Source organism: Ctenopharyngodon idella, chromosome 17 (genome assembly GCF_019924925.1).
Source record: "Ctenopharyngodon idella isolate HZGC_01 chromosome 17, HZGC01, whole genome shotgun sequence".
NCBI classification, from domain to species: Eukaryota; Metazoa; Chordata; class Actinopteri; order Cypriniformes; family Xenocyprididae; genus Ctenopharyngodon; species Ctenopharyngodon idella.
The window spans coordinates 10,261,183-10,279,608 of NC_067236.1; the positions used below are offsets into that span (position 1 = coordinate 10,261,183).

Genomic DNA, 18,426 nt, shown 5'->3' on the forward strand with positions numbered 1-18,426 from the left:
TGTAGTTGTGAGTTTAGATGGATAGGGAAAGTTTATGTTGAGTTTATGGGTATAGGTTGGAAAGGTTGCCGGTTGTCGTCCCCTCCAGATGCAGAGGAATGTGTTAAATGCTTCAAGGATTCCGATTAGCATATAAATTTAGATGTATGAAGATCATTGCTCCGATCACGAGTCAGTGAGTTTTATCTAGATTTAGTGGGGGCTGATTTGCGTATAAAATACAGCCAGATGTGACCAGTTAAGAGTCCTCACCAGGCCCTTCTATCTCTCTCTCTTTCTCTCTCAGGCCATCTTCTGTAAAATGTCTTTGTTTGACTGTTGTAATTTCAGGTCATTTATGGTTATTACTTTAGAGGTTATGGAAGGGTCAGAGAGAAAAGTGCCTTCACTTCTTTGATTTATTTTCAAAAGGTACATTTTATTTTGTTTGATATATAAATTATTTTTTAGTAACATTTATATTTCTTCCTTCATTTTAATTTACAAATGTTAGTTATGCAGCAAACAAGCAAATTATCTCTAGTGGTTGTGTGTTTAAAGGTGCTTCAAAGGAACATCAGTATATTAGTGATTAGTATGCAAAGCATTATTTTGTAAATTAGGAATGGCTTGATGTCAGTTTGAACACTTAACTTCCACCTTGTAATCATCTGCTGATGTTTTTTTTGGAGTATAGTTAGGTGTGTGTCCTAAGGCAGGATTTTTTTTAAGCAAACCTTTTAAAAGAAGGTGACTGTGCTTTGACAGGGACCCTCGAATGTATTACATGGATTGGATTTGGGACAGGTTAGTCTGGGTCAAACCAATTAGGCTCCATTCTCATGCAAGAGTCTTTTCCGCTCTAAGCCAATCAGGATCACGTTACTGGCATAGTCGGAGCTTGTGGCTCTCAATAGACAGGCCTGCCAGGCACTACCGTGTCACGCCATGGGCCCGAAGCAAAGCATGCTGGGAGCTGGAGGGCATGGCTTTCACCCTGAACATCCATATTGGTCACAGCACAGTTTGAAATCTTGCCTTTATTCATTTTGAGGTGCTAGATGTGCGTCACTGGTGTTTATTCAGGGATGAGTGCGTTACATTAGAAAATTCCATTTTTCTAATGATTTTCCTGCAATGCAAGGCATAAACTTGTCAAACACATTTACACACATGCCAAACAGAGCAGGATGTTTTACTAGCAGCTGTATCAGAGGATTTGAGGTCAGTCACGCATAGGTTCACACACATGTACTCATGTAGTCATACAACAATGGTCATCAAACCGGTACTGTCACGCATGTACACATGCATAGACACATACGATACACAAACACACACACTATTTACAGTACAGTTATCAGTTATGCCAGCATAAGATTCATGGGAAAAAACATACATTAATACAAAAGGGCACCGGGTTTGTTGGGAACTAGGAGAACTTTGAACGCTCGTGGAAGTCTGCTCTGAAAAATAAATCCCTTTACTGAAATAGGCGAACACCCACCTTCAACACTTCCTCACACACATGCACACACCTTCCGCTGATAACTCTCATCTCAGAGCGGAGTGAGAGAGACAGAAGCCTGGTCCTGGGGTCAGGGGAAAAACCTCTCCATCTGCTGGTGAGCTGTTACCCAGATGCAAGCCATTTCCCAGATAAACGGAATCAACTGATTTAGCTCCTCGGCCTCCAGAGGCACTGTTTTATTTATATGATCAAATACTCGGAAAATGATTAATTTGTCAAGGGAGCGGCTTGTTACTGTAAATTTAGAGGGTTGCGTAATAAACTAGATTGCTCTAAACGCAGATGGGAAATGAAGGGCTTTTGGGTTTATAACTGGGAGGATTATTAGACTGAGGTGTTTTATATTGTAGTATTAAAACCTAAAAATTTTCAGGAGTCTGATGGGCAGGGACCACCTGTTGGAAATAGCTGGATGTTTTATTGAAATATTATTGTGCCTTAGTGATAGATGTGATATTTGTATGACATTTACAGTTAACATGTATTTGTTAATTTATTTCAAATTTGAATAATGACAAAATATTGATATTAAAGTGAATTTTATTGATACATTAAAATAATTAAAAATATAAGTTTATTTATGATATTCTTATGTACTTTTTCATATTTAAATTTTCATATTAGCAGTACTTAATGAAAATATAGTGCTATTATCATTACTGGTATTATTTTAAATGCTTATTCTTATTAATTATGTTGTTTTATTTATATATTATGTATATATTTTGTCTGTCTATTATATATCTGATAATGATAAATAATAATATATCTATATATTAAATAATAATAATTTATAAAAATATATAAACATTAAAAATATAAAAATTATATATATATATGTGTGTGTGTGTGTGTGTGTGTATATATATATATATATATATATATATATAATAGTCACAGACAATAATAATTTACTATGTATATATTAACACATACATTATTATTGTCTCTGACAACTATGATAAAAAGCAGTATAGCTGTGGTAGTTCTGTCAGTGAAGAGTGATGTTAAAATCTTGATCATCAAAGATGCTGAAAAATGATTCAACTATTTTCGCCTCTTCTTTCACCCTAATGAAAGTGCCTGTAGACATGGAGGGTGTTCAGGGTTGGGGACCGGCTTCGTGCAGAGAGAGAGAGAGTGGCAGAACGGGTATTACAGAGGTAAACCCGATTATGGGCGGAATGTGAATTAGATTTTGTAACAGATGGTGGTGTTGAAAATTTAAGATGCTTTGCGGCAGGGGAAGGCGACAGCAGCTCGGCGCGTCTCCATGTGAGCGGGGGTGATAGACAGCTATAACTCAGGACAATCCTGCCTTGACAGCCAATTTCAAGAATCTGATCTGGTTAAAGACATGGCTTTCACCGGTTCACTCACCAAAAAACAACCACCATTTCTCTCTCCCTCTCCCTCTTTTTTCCCACTCTCAGCACCTCTTTTATACGCTTGTCATATTTCCTAGAATAAAATCCTCTTTAACCATCTGTTTAATAGAATGTGTTTTTTAATCTCCATTTTTTTTTTTTTTTTTTACTCCCGTTATTTTTTTATTATATTTACGTGCAATTTCATTTCTTTGAGACTGCGGCTCATCCTCGCTTATCTGCTCTCATGTCCTGTTGGGGTTGAATAGATGGGTGCTGCGCTCCAACAGCGGTAAAGCAGTGATTTTAAGCGTATTGCTTATTGAAAAATGCCAAAGCTTATTTGCTCTGCCCTGTTCTTTAGGGCCTGTCACTACTGAAGAAGCAGTCGCTCGCTCCTACCCGCAATAGCTTCAGATAATGAAATAATGATCACATCAAACTTCACAAATCCTGTTTTGTGCGTTTCAAACTCTAGTTTGTCCTCTTACATTGACAGCTAGACTGGCAGTTTTTGCTGAAATTCTTAATAAAATTATAAAACAAAATGCATACAGAACAAGATATGCATGCGAGTGTACAGCATATGTGTGTGTATACGTGTGTTGTTTGTGCTGTTGGGAGGGACATCTTACCTGATAAAGCAGAACACTTATCTGCCCGCACAGGAAAATGACCTAAATCATCAAGATTTTCATCTACGAGTGTTCCAGGGACTGTCAAACACACACACACACACACACACACACACACACAAACGTGACTCGTATCGGGTTTGGACATCTTAACCCTGCACTGTTGTCAGTGAGAGAGAACAGCATATTCTTTTTTGTATATAAATGAAATTTAAAACAGACAAAACAGAAAGCCAATAAATTACTTTAATTTGTCTACCCCCCTCCCCCCATACATATACTTTTGCATAAAGAATTTGCAAAATGTAAATATACGTTCTTATCTACATTTACTCTATTGTATTTGGAGCTTTAAAGGCTGCTGATCCTCCTGTAGTATTTATTACAGAGCAGAGCGTTAGCTCCTCATCTCCACTGGCCCGCCGCTGGCATTTTTACGGCAGCTCGCTCCATTGTACAAATGTGTTTTTGTCATTATCACATTGATTGCATGTAATCAGAGGTGTTATTTTGCAGGCGTCCATCGACAATGAAGTGAATTACTACTTTCCAACCCAGTAATGTTATAACAATTGATCTGCCCATACAGCCGGAAAAGGCAACCTGTTTCACACGTCTGTATTTCTCATGCGGGAACAAGAGAAATCAGTATCTATTCAGTAAAGAGGCAGTTCAGTTGCTGTTTTTTAACATTTAATGGAATATCCTACAGCTTTCTCTAGGGCAAATGTGCTTTTAACTCACTCCAAAAGTAAAACAAATGTTTAGGAATGCAATTTAAAATGTCTTTTTTTTATTTTTTTATAATTAAATGCAGTTATTTATAGGTGTGAAATACAATGGGGTCCAAAAAGCATACCACTAGTAAAAATGCTTATATTTTTTTCTTGATGTTTTTTTTTTTCACCCAGTGTATATTATATCATCAGCATGAAGTGTATAGATTATAAATAATATATAAAAATAATTACATTTTTTAAAATACATTTCTGATTTGTTTTTTGTTTTTACTTTTACCCCCTTTTACTTTATCACTGAATATTTCTTATTCAATTAGTCATTTTTTATATAAAATCATAAAGCATTAAATGAAATAAGGAAAAAAAACAAAAAAACAACATATTTTCAATGTAGTCCTAGACCTTTGGGACCACACTGTATATGATAATATAAAGATATTTATGTTTCGAAAACATTTTCCCACACATCCACGGCTCTAAACATTCAGTAGCTCACATGGGCAGTTCTTTTCCAGCATTTAGCAGACTGTGCCGCCTCCAGCTATCCGTGATCACACAGACTTACTGCTTCCGGCAAAGAGAGAAAGAGAGAGAGAGTGAGAGAGAAACTCTCAGTGGCTGCACCTTAATGCAATGATTATATGTTTGCCTCTATAGTTGTCAGAGCACTGGATCAAACAGGCTAATGACACCTTGTCATTGCCAAGTGGCTGTGTTTTCCAAAATTGTTTTCCTGCTGATTTGTGATACCTTGCCTCAGCACATAAAATAAGAGAGAGTCAACAGCTAAAGGAAAACAAGAGGAAAACAATAATTTCTTTGCTCGCAGATCCACTCTGAATTTTAACTTTCAACAAATAGACGGCTTACATATTTGATGTCTGGAAAAGATCAGAAATATACACTTCTGTCCTTTGTACTGTGACTGCACATCTGAGATGTTTTGTGTTACTCTCTCAGAAATGACAGGAAGCAACCTCTTTTCAAGTTTTTCACATTACTAAAACATATAATTATTGGTCATGAATAGAGACAGTTATTTCTTTGCTAGCAACAATAGAATCCAGGGCTGAATAACTCTGGTTTGGCCCTAATTTATTAATTTGCAGTAATAGATATTCACTATAATTCATCTCCATGACATCTGTAAATTCTGACAAATAAAAAAAAAAAGCATATACAGATTTGTTTATAATTTTTACCACAGCCTTACTGATGCTTAAATTTTTAGCCAGCTAGACTTCACCATGTCAGCTTATTTAAACAGCAAAATTCTCAACAACACTATTCAGAAAACCAAATGTTTCGTTTGTTTTAAAAGACTTTTATTTTTATTTTGCCACGGTCACAGAATTAAACTAGAACCTTAACACAATGAAAGCAGCAGCGCTTGGTATAATTTACAAGAAATTTACGAACTCAAGCGCTATTTATAACGTCGAATCACAATAATGTCCCTAACAATAAAGAACAACCGATTATGTCTTGTGCTGTATTTTTTTTAATCTTGTCTCTCGGCTGACTATCGCCTGCCTTTTTTCTACCCTTCCACTTGACGATTATTATTTCCATTCATAAGCTTAAACTAAATTCCACTGCTTTTCAGCATAAGAACTCCTTTTGTTAATGGCACACTGTGGGATTGAAGCTCGGCGCCAGGCAGTGGTGAAAACAGATAAAATCATTACCTCTCAAATAGTCTCTTCTCTGTCAGAAAGGGCTTTCTTTTCTTCTAAAATATAGGCTTTAGAATTCCATTTCTCTTAGAGCTAATGTGAATTTTACTGCCTCTAATTTTGGATTCAAGTGCGGCCTAGAATAAAAATCCACCATCTGACAATTGAATTTATAGAGAGTTGTGAATATTGCAGGTTTGGATTAATAGAGTCATAGAATTTCAAAGAGCAGGAGAAAGAGAGCGAGAGAAAGAGAACGCTAATAACTTTCAGTCAAAGTTATAGAGCAGGGTGTCTCCTGTTGAGAGTCTTAAGAGCGCCACTGTAAAGCACGAGGGGCTCTTTCAATGCTGGCCCCTTCCTCTTTTGTTACCCGCCGTTTTGACTTCACAGTCTCTGTGTCACTCAGGGCAGGAGGCGGGTTTCTCACAAAAACCAGTTTGTCTCCATCACCCAAAATAGAATGAGAGAATATGTTGTGAGTGTAAACAGTCTTTGGTGCTTGTGTTTTCACTGATTTTTAACCGGCTTTACACTGTGTATAAATACACAACATGCATCCTTGACATTACTGGAATGTTCTAGAATACCTTTGTGGCCCTCTGCACACCCCAGGACACCTGTCTGTGAGTATGAGTGTGCGTGTGTGTCAGTGATGCATCAGTGGAAGTGTAATAGGAGCTTTTTCATAATCGATTGCCTCTCACTGCAATACACAGAAACAGGTGCCTTGACTCAGCACATTTTGGCTTTTTACACAAGAATGCATTAATAGCTGAAAGTTTGCCTGTTCTTAATATTCCATTACTCCATTACTTCCTTTATTTTATTTTATTTTATTTTATTTTATTTTAAATGACAGAGTTAATCACTTTAGTACTATGAACCATTTTTATTATTTTTTTTAACCTCCTTTTTTTTTAATCCAGTAATTCAGTTTTTTTTTTTTGTTTTAATTATACATAGGACTAAAATATGTACCTATATATATATATATATATATATATATATATATATATATATATATATATATATATATATATATATGGTGATATATTGTCACTAATATATATATATATATATATATATATATATATATATATATATATATATATATATATATATATATATTAGTGACAATATATCACTATATAAGTATGTATTTAAATCTTATGCATCCAAAATAATTGTAATTTTTGGTCATTTTAATTTAATTTTCTATACTATTAATCATTCTGGCAATTTTTGACAAACTCTCATTTGTGTTAGCCATCTTTACCATGTCAGTTTCACAATTAATTCATAGTCCTATAATATTTAATTGTGTCATTTGTTGCATTTCTCAGTCTATAATCCAAAATGTGAATTTTTTAAGATATGTTGTTTAGTCTAGTTCTTTAAAATTCCTTTGAATGATAAGCTGGTCTGGTTTCTTTAAAGATCTCTCTCATTCACTCTCTCACTCTCTCTTGCTCTCTTGCTTTATGGGCCTCAGAAGAAGTCATCTTTTACAAGCTGACCGGATTTTAGAGCCCTCATTTAGAAGCGGGCTTCCTTAATTAAAAAGACCTTTGTGTGGTCTTCCAGACTGCCTATTTTATTTGTCCCCCTCCATCTCCATGTTAAAATGGTCCTGATGTGTTGTCTGTATAAATCCTCTGTGATTTTCTTTCTGTCTCTATATAAAGTCTTTGTTCTTCCGCCATCATCTGTCTTTTTACACACCTTTATACCGCTAATGCATTTAAGGGAAAAAAGAGAACGCGTTTAAGCGTGACCTCACACTCAGTCTATGTGAAATCACAACCCCCAAAAACCTTTGAGGATTTTAAAGAAACAAACAGTCCCTGAACGATCACATTTTGCTAAATGTAGATATTGAAGTGCTGCTAATTGATGCGGCTGCGGTGAAGTGCCGCCCTCCACCCCCACTACGCCCTGCAGGACCCAGCTCAGGGTCTTCTGGATTGTTGACAGGGGAAACGGTTAATCCACTCTTGCAGGCCTTGAAGCCTCCTGTAAGACAGAGCAGAGATATCTATTAATTACAGCGCTCATTAATAGGCCTCTCTCCCAGGGCTCTGTGGGTGGAGGGGTGGTTCAACTAAATGGGTTGGCGGTATCGAGCGACGTGGGGTGGGTGGGGTGGTCGGCCTGCTCTTTTGTTTGGCTTTGAAGAGTGTCTGCTTTTGACTGTGTGGGTGTCTGTTTGTGTTACTGGATTGATACTGGATGTTTGTGTCTGTCTAGCTGATTTTTTGTTTTCTGTCCGTCGATGCGTATGAGCGTGTGTGTGTGCGAGCGTGTATGGTGACTGGCCACGGGCGAGTATGATGGAACTGCTTTGCGCCTCCGCACTGATTAGAGTCATGTAGAACAAGTTGATATTGACTGGAAAGTGAGTGATGGCGCTGAGCTCTCCGTACTGTCCCTCTCCCTTCCGCCCTGCAGACGCTCATCTGTCATGGTGCATTTGATCACCGGATCCCACCTCTTGATCCACAATCACAAGAAAAGGCCTTTAGCACTTTTTTTGTGGAGATGGACGATTTTGGTGCAGGAGAAATGACAGGCTTTGACTTATACTCTGTAACTCGTCAATACATCATTTCAGATCATTATTTGCCCTGTCAAATGAAAATGAATCTAAATGATCCGTGTTGATTATGAGTTCAAATTTATTTACTTTTTTTTAAATATAAATGAATAAATATAATATTTATTATGCAATTATACTTATGTTGTAATTAATAGATTAATTCTGTCCAAAATCCATTATTGTAGAGTGCATATAAACAATCATAAATAAATCATTATGACTTGACAAACAAACAATTATTTACTGTAGAGTGTTTATGTATGTATTACGACAGGATCTAAAACTATTGGGACATGACTGAGTTGGTTGTGCCACATTTCTTTAGAACTCAATTGGCTGCACGCTATGCTAGAGTAGCGATGTTAGCTCTCCTCTTTACAGCCGTGCAGATATACAACCACTCAGACACTTTAGTGAGACCCAGGGGACCGTGGCACACTGGCTCTCATATGCCTCTCCTCTTATGTTTCCTCTCAGAGAAGTCATTAACATGCTAAAAAACTAGAATTCTGAATTCTCAATCAGGGGCTTTTTTTAGCTGCTGAGTCCTCTGTTCTCTCAGGCTAAGGCGGAGGTGGACCCATGTGCAGAATGGAGAGTCGCTCTTAAGGGCTGGGGGGCTGGGTTGTATGTTTCTATTTCATTTGTTTTTCTCAATTGCTTTGTGTTGGTGACACATTTTTAAGTTGCGCCTGCTGAAAAGACCATCTATGCCTAAAATGAATTTAGCAGATTGCTAACATCTAAGGCACCATATGTTGGTCTTTTCAGCACAAACATCTAAGAATAATTCAGCAATAATTTTCTTGGTTTCCATACTCTTTAAGATCATTTACTGTTGGTCATGTTCACTAACACTTCAATATTTGTTTTGTTATGTTTTATCCTTGTAGGCTGCTCTGCAGAATGTCCAGCAAGGACCGCCACATTGAGTCGAGTTGCCCCTCCTACATAAAGACAGAACCTTCCAGCCCCGCCTCACTGACGGACAGCGTAAATCACCACAGCCCCGGCGGCTCCTCAGACGCCAGCGGTAGCTACAGCTCCACCATGAACGGCCATCAGAACGGTTTGGACTCACCCACTCTTTACGGCCCAACTGGTGCTCTTGGTCCCAGCGGAGCCGGAGCCAAGCGTTACGAGGACTGCTCCAGCACCATCACAGAGGACTCGCAGATTAAATGCGAGTATATGCTGAACTCCATGCCCAAGCGCCTGTGTCTGGTGTGCGGGGACATCGCCTCTGGCTACCACTACGGCGTTGCCTCCTGCGAGGCCTGCAAGGCCTTTTTCAAGAGGACCATTCAAGGTTGGCTTTTACCCTCCCTCAGCTAGAACTTCAGCTAGGTTCAGGTGGCAGACCAGGGGTTCAGAGGGACTTAGTCAAAGTGCAATACCTAGAATCAGCACAAAGCAATTCCATACATCCAACGTCCTTTGGCTTTACGCCACCTAAGCAGCTTTCCGTCCAGTAGACATGTGAAGCCAAAGAGTAATGCTCTGGCTTATTAGTCAATGGTATTTGCTGCAAAGAAATAAACATTTATTGCTTCAGATTAAAAAGCTTGATCAGTAATTTCAAACGGGAGATTAGCAATTATTGAATATACCAGGAAGTGACTCATCTGCTAATGTATAGAAGTGACAGCGAAGCTCTGAGGAACAAAGTAGGTGCTGAATAAATGGGTCAAAAATTTGCTCAGCCTGAACGCAATCCAAAGCCTCGAAAGGTGGGAATTTGACATATCGGTGTGTTTCATCCCATTAGCCAATAAAACTCTTGGTGATTTCCAAAAACATCCCATCCAGCTGGACATTTGTTGACTTCCAGACTGGCAGGTTTTTGAAGCAAGGAATGGGGTTGTGGAGTTCAGGGATGCAGGGATGTCAGGACAGCGGTTTGGGTGAGGGCGCTTGGACAGGCTGCAGCACGGGCGCCATGGCCACTCAAATCACTGGCAGCTGGCATTCCGGTGGCACTCCTCCAATGCCACCTGACAACCTGCATCTATCACCTCCCAATTGAGCCACTCATAGCCAGGCAGTGGCAAAATACTGGAGGGGGACACCAAGAGTGCAACCTCAGAAAGCCAAAAACATTCCCAAATCCGTTCCTTACTTCATGGCTGTAGCGTAAGGTCAGCTCAAGGTCATGTTGTCGCCATTCTCTGGTAATGAGCTCCATTGGCATTTGACTACAACTGATGAATGATGGAAGTGTAGTGTTTAGTATGAAGACAGGCAGTGGAAGAAAACGCCTGGGACATTTTATATCTTGTTTGAAACCTCTTGGTGGGCACTTGAGTGATAGACAATGGACATTGCACTAATCGACTGCCACCTAACTCAAATCACATCACTCTATCCTGTCAGCGAACACACATGCGCACACACATACAGCCTCCTTTCCACTGTGTTGATAACCTGGACACAGCACTCAGGCCATTGGCATTCAACTACTGGGAGGAAAGCACCTATATTAGATTGGCAAGGATTTTTCCCTCCTTAAAACATTCCCAGCTGGTTAGGACCACTCAACCAGCCTCATCCCTCATGCGAATCACCTTTCATCTCCACACACATTCCACCTGCACAGATTCCTCCCAATCCGAAGACCCTAATGGATTCGGGAGATTACCTGACTAATGAATATTGGAGCTCAGTTTAATGGACATGCATACTTTAAATACTGTTTCCTGTTGAATTAGCAGTCTTGAGCATTTAGCCCCCCTGCTCGTGCTGCTAATCTGCTTTTTAATGAGGAAACATCAGTTCACAGAAGAGAAGTCAATACAAATCAGTGTTTACAAAGTCTGATTAACTCTGAAATATTTCATCAGTGTGGAGGTCCCAGACGGGCCCTATGTTAATTGCATGAGTGCGTGTGTGTGAGAGTCTGTTTCAATGTGTGTGTGTGTGTGTGCGTGTGTGTTCTAATAGTTATTCTATAGCGCAAATTCTCTCCATACACTGAGAATTTCTGCACTGCCATAAGCTGTTCCAAACCCTAAATTTGTTATATTAAATTACTATGTCTGGCAAGTAATTCTCATAATACTGCCAAAGAACTATTTAAATGCTTTATTGTGTGCCAGATTACTTATGAGACTTCTATGTGTGTGCCATTGCAATAACAAGCATATATAATGGCCCTTTTCCCCTATTTACTGCATCATAATGCTCAAAGAACACGCTGTAATAGTCTATGCCAGGGCTTGCAATGGCAAACTTGTGGCTCTCTGTGCTTTATGTTGGGGATTGGTAGGATGAAGAGCTGTGTTAGTTGTCATCAGGTGATTGGAAGTTCACTCAGAGGTGAATTATGACCTGCAGGTCTTTGTTTAGGTTTAGTAAAGTCTGCCTGCCTGCCCAGCTTCACACAGATCCGTGACACATGACCTCTGAGGAGAGCCAGTGGCGCTTTCCTACATGACCTTTTGCACACACATATGCAGATATGATGGCATGTGTTTGCTGTATTTCAGTCTCTTCTTTTGAACTGACAAATTAAGCTTGGGTTTGCACTCGCAGTATTTTATTGGTTGAGAGTTTAATGTTTGAAAATGTACATTAAGTATAGCAGTATAGCAAAGTTTTTTTTTTATTTTATTCAGCAAGGTGCATTAAATTGATCAAAAGTGACAGTAAATGTATTTATAATGTTCTTTATAATGTTAAAAAGAATTCAATTTCAAATAAATCACAACTGCTTTCAACTGTGATGATAAAAAATGTCTCTCGAGCATCATCAAATCAACATAGAATGATTTCTGAAGGATCATGTGACACTAAAGACTGATTATTGGCTGCTTGAAAATTCGGCTTTACCATCACAGGAATAAAGTACATTTTAAAATATATTACAATAGAAAACTTATTTTAAATTGTCATTATTTTTGATCAATATTACTGTTATATTTTTGATTAAATAAATGTGGCCTTGGTGAGCAAAAGTAACTTATTTCAAAAACAAACAAACAAAAATCTTACCAACCCCAAGCTTTTATATGTGCGTATGATAAAATATAATATATGATATAATAAAATGCATGATATTTCTTGCTAGATTGCTACAGTAATGAGGTTTTGGTTGGCAGTCATTAAACACTCTCTGTTCCTTCCCTCTACATGCCTCGCCACAGGAAACATCGAGTACAGCTGCCCCGCCACCAATGAATGTGAGATCACCAAACGCAGAAGGAAGTCCTGCCAAGCCTGCCGCTTCATGAAGTGTCTGACTGTCGGCATGATGCGAGAAGGTGAGAGAGTGATAAAAAGGGTCGGGGAGGGGAGTAAATGAACATTTTATCCGCTGTCCGGCAGTATTTCTCACTCTATGTACTATTCTGAGAAAACGTACTGGTTTCTATGAGGGAGAAGAAAAGTAGAACAGGTCTAGAATGAAGTCAAGGTTGAAACTGAAGGGCCGGTTGGCCTCCTGCCCCTAGGGCCACTCACGGTCAGCCAAACACCATCTTTTGTCTCGGCCTCCAGGTCCAGTTCTAACTAACAAGACTGGTTATTATTTAGAGAAACGGCCTGTGAGGCATTTTCTCAGAGGTCTGCCAAATGGACAAGCAGTTATTTTGAAACCGCCGCTCTCCTGTGGAAACACAGGCTCTGGCTCTCCAGGCTTTCCCAGCCTTTGATGTTAAAAGTTTACAGAGGAGCTGCCTGAACTAGCCTTTAACCTTCACACAGGAAAAAAGTCCTTTCTGATATCTTCAGCAGCAGAAATGCGGCACGGCAGCTCGTTTCCTCGCTTCTCATTCAGGTAGACAGGATGTGTTTTGTCTGCCTATGAAAGAGTCGTCGTCATAGGCGGGTGAGGGAAGACGTGAGAGGGAATGAGAGGTAGGCTATGCTCCTGTCACTCACAGCACAGGACCTCTTAGAGACGCAAGTGACGGCCCTTATAGGCTCACTGTGGAGCCACGGGGGTGTGTGGACACAAACGCTCTGGCCCTTTAAGTCACGATCAGGTAGACTGCACCTTATTCACAGAGACACAAGACCAGACACACACACACAAACCCTACGGCCAACCTACCTTCTGCGGACCTGAGTGGTCAACTCACATTATACCAAAGCAACACAGCTGGGGTGCAACAGCAGGCGCAAATGCCCCACAGGTCCACATTTGTTTTCGTTGAGCGTGAGAGCGTGCGCATATGCGTGTTTTTGTCCGCGTGAAATGTTTCTTTTTTATATTATCCGTCTTTTTCTCACACATGCACACGCACACACACACGCAAATGGCAATCTCATTCAACGCTATTGTTGCCCTGTGCAGGGACATTTGCCTACACGGCCGGTGTCGCTGACAGGTAGGTAATTGATAAGTAGAGGCCTGTTTTCAGAAAGGTCTGAGGGATGTAGTTGCATGTTTGATATGGCATCTTCTCCCATGAGCACCCAGACAAATAGCAGCCTTTTGTTCTTGCTGCTAGCCACCCATACACACATATATCAAAATGGCACCCAATGGCACAACCATTTGTTGTAAAGTGCTTGAATTTAATACAGAGGTCCCCCTCTACATATGAATAAGGGTCATTTGAAAAATTGATGCATCAATTTTCTTATTTTTCCAAAACATGTTCACTTTACACACAAAGGAGGAAAAAAAAACACACATACAAACAATTCAATTCAACAATGGATATTCATATAAAATATATGAATTGCTTTTGTTTGGTCCCTCACATTTTTTATTTTTTTATTTTGTTAGTCAGTTTTATGACAGTAGCTACTATTGAACGTTACGCCAGCACCTATTTCTGGCTTGTTGTTTTCACAGCTTTTTAGACGGATACAAGCACAATTCAACCTTCTGACTATAAAATCTGTGGGTAAAATGCTATACTTTCAGTCAGATTTACATCATTTGATTTGCTAAATGTTGTGCTAGCTTGTTTTTAAAGTTTGTTTTCACAACACGTACTGTACAAACACAGTTTAACCTCATGGCTATTGATATAAAATATTTAAATCGCTTGTGTTTGGTTCCTTATGTTTTTGTTAGCATTGTTTATTTTGTTAGTCAGTTTTATGACAGTAGCTACTTTTGAACATCATGCTAGCACCTATTTTTGATTGTTTTCACAGCTTTGTTAGACACGCATACAAATACACTTCAACCTTACGACTGTGCTTATAAAATCTTGTGTAAAATGCTTACATTGTTTTTGTGTCAGGTTTACAATACTTTATTAGCTACCTTTAAATGTTGCACTAGCTTGTTTTTTTTAAGGCTTGCTGTTTTTACAGCTTTTTAGACACAACCAACACATACAAACACAATTTAGCCTTATTGATATTCATTTTTTAAATTGGTTTTGAATATATTAATTGTACTAGCTACTTTTGAACATCACAAACAAAGACAATTTAAGCTCACTGAAATTCATATTAAATATTTGGAACTGGTTTTGTTGTTGCTCACAGTTCTCTGTGTGTAAAATGCTATGCTAACTATGCTATGCTAACGGTTTTGCAACACTTTACTACTATCTACTTTTTTTAACGTTTTATACTAGCACATTGTTTTAGACATGCAAACACAATTCTGCATCATGGCTATTCATATGAAATATTTAAATTGCACAAAATATGAAATATTTAAATATTTAAATTGTACGACTGATGTTTCTCATGGTTTTGCTAACCTCAAATGTTATGCTAACATTTTGTTTGTTGGTTTTACAACACTTGTACTTTTGAACTATATGCTAGCACGTTTGTCAGGTTTTGTTGTTTACAGTGTTTTAATGCAGAACTCACTGACCTGGGATCAGATTAAATCCAGATCAGGCATCTATGTGTGTGTGCATGTGTGTTAGTTGTCAGTCGATGTTAACTGAGCTGGCTAGCTTTGGTGAGGTACAGGCTAAGCCGACGTGTCAGTGTCCGTGCAGAGCCGCTGGTTGGAGTAGGAGATTTTTGAGGGAGGGGGTTGTGTTGTTACCCATAGCCAACAGCTTGCTTAAGGGAAAGATCTGTCTGAAATTAGCCCTGTCACCCCTGGGAGACATGGAGGCAGGGATGGGATAGGAAATCCTGATAAAGAAAGGATCCTTCACACACACACACACACACACACACACACACACACACACACACACACACACACACGCATCCAAGACTTGCAGTTCTATATACCAGGCATCCAAAGTGATGAAATCCTTCGGCACACAGAGCCAAACCACCGCAAGGCTAGTTGAACCACCCAACATGATATCTGTCCACCTATCAAAACGCAGTTCTCACCTGCAGCTTAACACCCCCATATTGTACACAGACTCCGCTCATACATATGCACAAGAAAAGCCTCTCAGTATCAACGCAGAGTGTGTGCAGGTGCTCACCTTGCAGGCACATGCGCGCTCTAGCTGCAAGGAAATTGCTGCCTCCAGCTACATCTCTGTTTGACCCTGGGGGCCAACCTCCTGCCGCGTCGCTACCTCTAGGCACCCAACTGTAAAATTATATCCACAGACAGTCAGAGAGACAGGGACGGGGCCTGACAGAGCACTGGCCTGAGACCAGAGCCGGGAATCAGCCCTAACATGCTCAAGCTAAAGCACCCGGCGGTACGCAGCGTGAGGGGAACGAGAGCCGTACATCAGGACTGGAGAGTGCTTATTACACAACACTTAGAGAGATGCAGTTCACACACTCACAGACGAGCTGATGCATGCGGCGCTGATCACACACACTCACACTCAGAGAAACCACTTATTCACGAGAACATATACACTAGGACGCTAATGCATATACACACACTCATAAATACCTACATGCTCTTCACTCTGCGAAACCTCGCACACTCAAGCTAAGGGAAAATGTGCATACGTGTGATGATGATGTTGATGGTAGATTCTCAGCCACTCATCCCTCATGTCTGCACACACAAATGGATGACCTTCTACACAGAGCAAGATACTTAATATGCCTCATACCTCTCTTTGTCCTGTTCTTTTGGAGTGATACTTCTGTCTTTCGCCAGCACTATAGATTTGAGACTTTATGGTGAGGGAATGTTTTTTCAAACTTTTTGAAACTACAGTTTTTTATCTAAATTACTTTTTAACATTTAAGCAACAGTACCGTCCAATTGGTCACTATTTCTTATATCAGTACTGGAGCTTTTAGCGCTTTATGTACATGAAATATGAGTGTATATGTGGATAATAATTTAAATTAAAAACTATAATATATATTTTTGAGATTCCGAGTTTACAGGACATTCTATATGCCTATTAGTTCCCTCATTGAACAATGAAGTGCTTTGATCTAAACTGCGAATGAGAGAGGAAGAGGGGAAAATAAGAAACCTGCAGACGTAGGTTGGCAGTGATGGGATGCACCTTACGAATATGTAACATCTAATTCCTGCAGAAGGCAATTAGAGCTCGCCCAATTATTGTGCTGTGTTATAGATAGTGGCTGTCCTAACGAAGGCAGGAGTTTGGATTCTGACAGCAGTGGCTCTCCCCACCGCATCTCTCTGGGGACACGAGCAGCCATGGAAGCAAAATAACCAGACCTGCCTGTAGATATGAGTAGGCTAAAGTGTCTCTCTCTCTCACACACATACACACTGACATACATACTCATACATATAGAGTGCGTGCTGCTTTTAGTCAGAGCAAGAGAGCAATTTAAAACTCAAAAGCCTGCCTCATTGCATCAAATCCCGCTTAAAATTCCTCTGCTTCTGTGCTTCAAACCCTTCAATGAAATATATAGCATGCTGGCCACTGCCACCATTATCATGACTGACACAGAACATGCTGCAGGCAATGATCACAGTGGACAGATACGCTACTGCAAAAATCACCTCATCAGCTAAACATCCCATATTATTTTCTCTTGTACAAGTCTAAATCAGTAGTTCTCAACTGGTGGATCTTTCTTGTTGATGTCAAAGGCCATCAAAGTACAAATTTGTCTGCCAAATTGGACAGTTTGCATGGCATCCACTCATCCTGTTTTGAATGGTGGGTTATTGACTGCCACTATTATTATTATGTAATTATTTTAATCTAATGTTGTAAAGTATTATTATTGTTACTACCTTTTAATTTTTATTTACTATTTAATAATAATTGTATAATATTATATTAAAATAAATAATTAATTTTATTATGGTTGTTGTTATTAATATTGTTGCTATTTTCATCATAGATTATTGGATAATAATAATACCAGAATTATTATATTATTATTATGCTTTTAAATGTTTGATTTTAGTGACAGTTTTGTTTACTTTTGTATAATAAACTAGAGATGCACCGATACTAAATTTCTCCGCCGATTATTCAGTGATATCTGCCGATACTGATAGTTTGGGGGTTCTGCCTTTTATACCTTCTTTTAAATTAATGATAGGTTACTTTTATTATAATTAATCATTGTATTTTAATTATTATATTTTGAAAGAAATGCAAATAAAAACTTTATACTCTCCATTTTATCAACTTGTTTCAGAGTAACTGGTATCAGTTATAAACAAACATCACTCAAATTAATATTAACACACATTAAATAAATTCTGAAGATTAAATTAATATTTCTTAACTTTCTGAATGTTGTTAATTCATATAATTACTATTAATATTGAACATCAACCTGGTTTCTTAGCATTTTCTTTACACAAAGGCCAAATGCAGTGCATTTTCCTGCCCTCTTTTGATTGACAGGATATATCGGCCCTGACTATCGCTGTGTGTGAAAATTAGTTTTTATCAGCCAATACCGATTATTGGCCGATATATCAGTCTCTATAATAAAGCATTTTGATACCTCTTTAGGCCCAAATTCAAATCTAGGTTTTGATGCAATAATTTCAATATAAATGAAAAAAATAATATTAATCAAATCTTTTAACATACATT

The 18,426-nt window shown here is 38.7% G+C and overlaps 1 protein-coding gene across 6 annotated transcripts in view; it reads left to right on the plus strand.

Moving 5' to 3' along the window:
• The window catches only part of esrrga (estrogen-related receptor gamma a), a 180,580-nt gene that overhangs the window by 111,055 nt on the left and 51,099 nt on the right, over window positions 1-18,426 (plus strand). For all 6 annotated transcript variants that reach the window (XM_051868895.1, XM_051868897.1, XM_051868893.1 and 3 more), the window contains 2 exons: window positions 9,421-9,836; window positions 12,670-12,786. In XM_051868895.1, the coding sequence (XP_051724855.1) occupies window positions 9,421-9,836; window positions 12,670-12,786 (533 nt within the window). The remainder of the gene's footprint in view (window positions 1-9,420; window positions 9,837-12,669; window positions 12,787-18,426) is intronic.